The following is a 3,224-nucleotide window of genomic DNA, read 5'->3' as shown; positions in this document are numbered from 1 at the left end:
ATCACTTACCTTATATCTCTACTTTCTTACCCTATCTTCATTCCTTACTTATTTACTTAGTCTTAAGTACTATTCATCAAGCTATACAGGCTGTATGAAAATTAAATAACACTGCTAACTAAGTAATTTATTTCAATGTCTGTGCAAAGATAAACCACAGTTCTACAGATGTCCTGGCTCTAGAAGGGACAGCCATCTAATGCTGGCGTCATTTCTACGCTCCCGTTGACCATGTAGTTGTTCTGCCTCATCCTGTGGAAGTTAGAGGGATGGTTGAACAGTAATGAGAATGACAGACACTAGTATATGAATGCTTTGTTATTCTTAGTTATTTCTAAAAGCTTCTGAGATAGATCGGCACACGACTCTGCATATGAGCATGCAAACCTGTCTGCATTAAACTCACAGATACTTGCTATGAGATTACTCGCCAGGATAGCGATGAGGAAAAATAATGAGATCTGGGCGCTCACTGTCACGTAATGCTTTAGTGCAGACTTGTTCTCATCCTTCTTAATATTCTTCACCAGAAAGCACATTGCTAGGGATGCAATAATGTAGGGTGCAACGAAGATGGATAAAAGATCAAAGTGTCTTGCATGTTCTATCTCGTGCAACAGCAAAGCCTTGACTGCTTCAAAGCTGTTGTTCTGGATCGTATCCTTGCCAATCATGATGCTCATCATAGATTTGAATGGAACAATATTGCTGGCTGCATTGTCAGAAAGCATACCACCTACAACAAACACTCTTGAAATGTCAACATCGAACTCGGCAAAAAACTTTTCGTATTGAGAAATATCCATTCTGTTCCTTTGAAAGCATTCAGTAATGGGAGTACCCCCCCCCCAGAAGATAGGGTGTGAAATATGCTCGCAAGAGAGCCACTGCTGCAACGAGACAGTTGCCAAAAATTATAAGACGAGTTGTTGATACCTTTGAGGTAATGAAGGAAACAAGCTTGACAATGCCGTATGAGATTATAACGCCACCTATAATGAAAAATAACTCGGTTGCTACAGCATATGTTACTAACAACAATAAACCCAATACTTCCCAGAAAACCCTTTTTCTTTTCGAATATATATGCGAAACTTTATAGTGATCAGGTATGTACTCAGATGCCACATCCAGTACTGCAAGGAAAAATAACACTATCGGTTGTACTAAAATAGTGCCATACCCAATAGCAATGTACAAGATCATTTGCAACCAATAGTCCACATTTACAAAGCAGAAAGTAGTGGGCATGGCTGTGTTTACTACTATCTTGGTATTCTCTGGGTAGAACCACCATAACCCAATGCAGTAATATGCAAATGCTGCCACAAGAATAATCTCTCCAGAGCTGTGTATTTTGAAGACTCGCTGGCCATTACTTTCTTGATCACAGCATATGAAGTACTGAGAATGTGCCTGAGTCATACAATGAAACTTGCTCGTTTGAGTCTTCCAACAATGCTTGCTTGCTCAGCAGTTGCATTCTGTGTACCGAGCTCTATATCAACTAAGAATCTATCTGTAGTGGCTAAAGTAGACATCTTTTATGAGGTGGAAAAATACAAACAAAATTTATCTAGAAAAAGTAAAAAATTGATAAAAATTTCAGAAAAATCGGAATTGTTCGGAAATAATCTTCACCAACGATAGACTACACACTTGTACATATTGACATTAATTATGCATACCACACATTCATTCTAGAGCCCCAAAATGTATAGGAAAGCATCACCAGCAGCCCCCAATGCTTGTATTCTGCTCTTTTCTCAATATTTCCACCAGCTTGCTGTCCTACACAGCAGTAAATCCTTGATCTACTTGGGACTCCCCAACTCCAATGACGATGTGTGATTCTATTCATTGCCATCATTCGCTATGAGTTTGCTCCACTCTTGTTCCACCTCCACACAGTAGGTCCTTGTGACTACCAGCAAACTTCAAGTGCTCTCTTCCATAGCCTTACTGTCTTTGGATGCAATCTATATGCTATCTTGTCTTTCTATATGCATCATCCTCATCATAGCGGAGTACTACCCAAGCATATTACTTGAAATCCCCTAATTGTCTCAAAAATAATCTTAGCAATGCCTGGTAATAATCCTGGCTTATTGCTTCTAAAGTACAAGTACTTTATAGTTTCCAACCCTCATATTTCAGCTGGTAATGATTTTAATTTACTTGCATGAGGCCTAACTTCTCTAGCCTCTTAACAAAGCCATAGTGCAAGGAATATACCGATCGTCCTCCATTTCCTGGATATACAAGAGGATTTAGATTTTGAATGCTGCCTGGTCTTGTGCCACTGTCTGAGCTCTGAAGTGTAGCTCCCATGAGTACAACTAGACTGCAGACTGCTTTATGTGTCTTTCTTCGTAGAATATTTATTAGCATGGGTATGAGCTAAAAAATTTTTAAATATTTTAATTTTGACAGGAAATCATAATGACATATCTCCAAGTTTAAAAATCATAAATTGACATGCGTATACGTAAGATTTAACTACAAACAAGACAGTAATTGCTGGCAATAACAATATTAACTATACTGATAAATCTTTGTAAACAAGTCCTACCACTCAACGATTGTTTTTGAAAAATTTTTGGTATATTGACAGATGTCAAATATGACATGCCAAGTGCAATCACTCCAGACTGTATTTGTGTGTCGTTGGATAAATAGCACTGAGTGACATTTAGTCTATGGCTCACTTATGATTCCTTGTGCAAATCAGAACGTAAGTGAGTACTGTTGATCGTCTAAATATCTAGTGCAGAATGCAAGCATATTCCCCTGTAGCAGCTGTAGCTGGAGATTGTATGTGGGTTATCCATTTTAAACACACATAGGTATAGTTAAACCATAAAGTGATAATACATACAGTTGGTTTGCATTTATTTAAGCACTAGTCAAAAGAATGGATCGGACAAGCCATTGCGTGAACATAAATTAGATTACAGAAACCTGTTCTTGTCCATGCGACAAGTCCTGTATATCGTTCATCTATCTATATAATTTAATAGCATATCTATCCATATATCATTTATATATCCTTCCTTCTACCCCATCCATCATCCATCTAATAAATATCTATTATCATATCTAATCTACCTTACATCCATATAACTAATATAATCCATCCAAAATCCTATCTTCTTATGCATCTGGCTAATAATCTATCTAACTTAATATATTCTACTTATTAGTCACATAACTGCCTACTCAAT

The 3,224-nt window shown here is 37.4% G+C and overlaps 2 protein-coding genes across 2 annotated transcripts; both read right to left on the bottom strand.

The window, feature by feature from the left end:
- Positions 1-299: 299 nt before the first annotated feature.
- Positions 300-806, bottom strand: VICG_02122 (uncharacterized protein; the record flags this gene model as incomplete). The annotated part of the gene is made up of 1 exon (XM_007605505.1): positions 300-806. One exon carries the CDS (start codon positions 804-806, stop codon positions 300-302), a length of 507 nt encoding a protein of 168 aa, XP_007605567.1.
- Positions 807-825: 19 nt separating this feature from the next.
- Positions 826-1,425, bottom strand: VICG_02121 (uncharacterized protein; the record flags this gene model as incomplete). The annotated part of the gene is made up of 1 exon (XM_007605504.1): positions 826-1,425. One exon carries the CDS (start codon positions 1,423-1,425, stop codon positions 826-828), a length of 600 nt encoding a protein of 199 aa, XP_007605566.1.
- Between the last annotated feature and the right edge of the window lie 1,799 nt (positions 1,426-3,224).

This window comes from Vittaforma corneae (genome assembly GCF_000231115.1).
Source record: "Vittaforma corneae ATCC 50505 unplaced genomic scaffold supercont1.49, whole genome shotgun sequence".
Classification (NCBI taxonomy): domain Eukaryota; kingdom Fungi; phylum Microsporidia; family Nosematidae; genus Vittaforma; species Vittaforma corneae.
The sequence above is the reverse complement of the archived record's forward strand: the minus strand, read 5'-3'. Positions and strand labels throughout refer to the sequence as shown.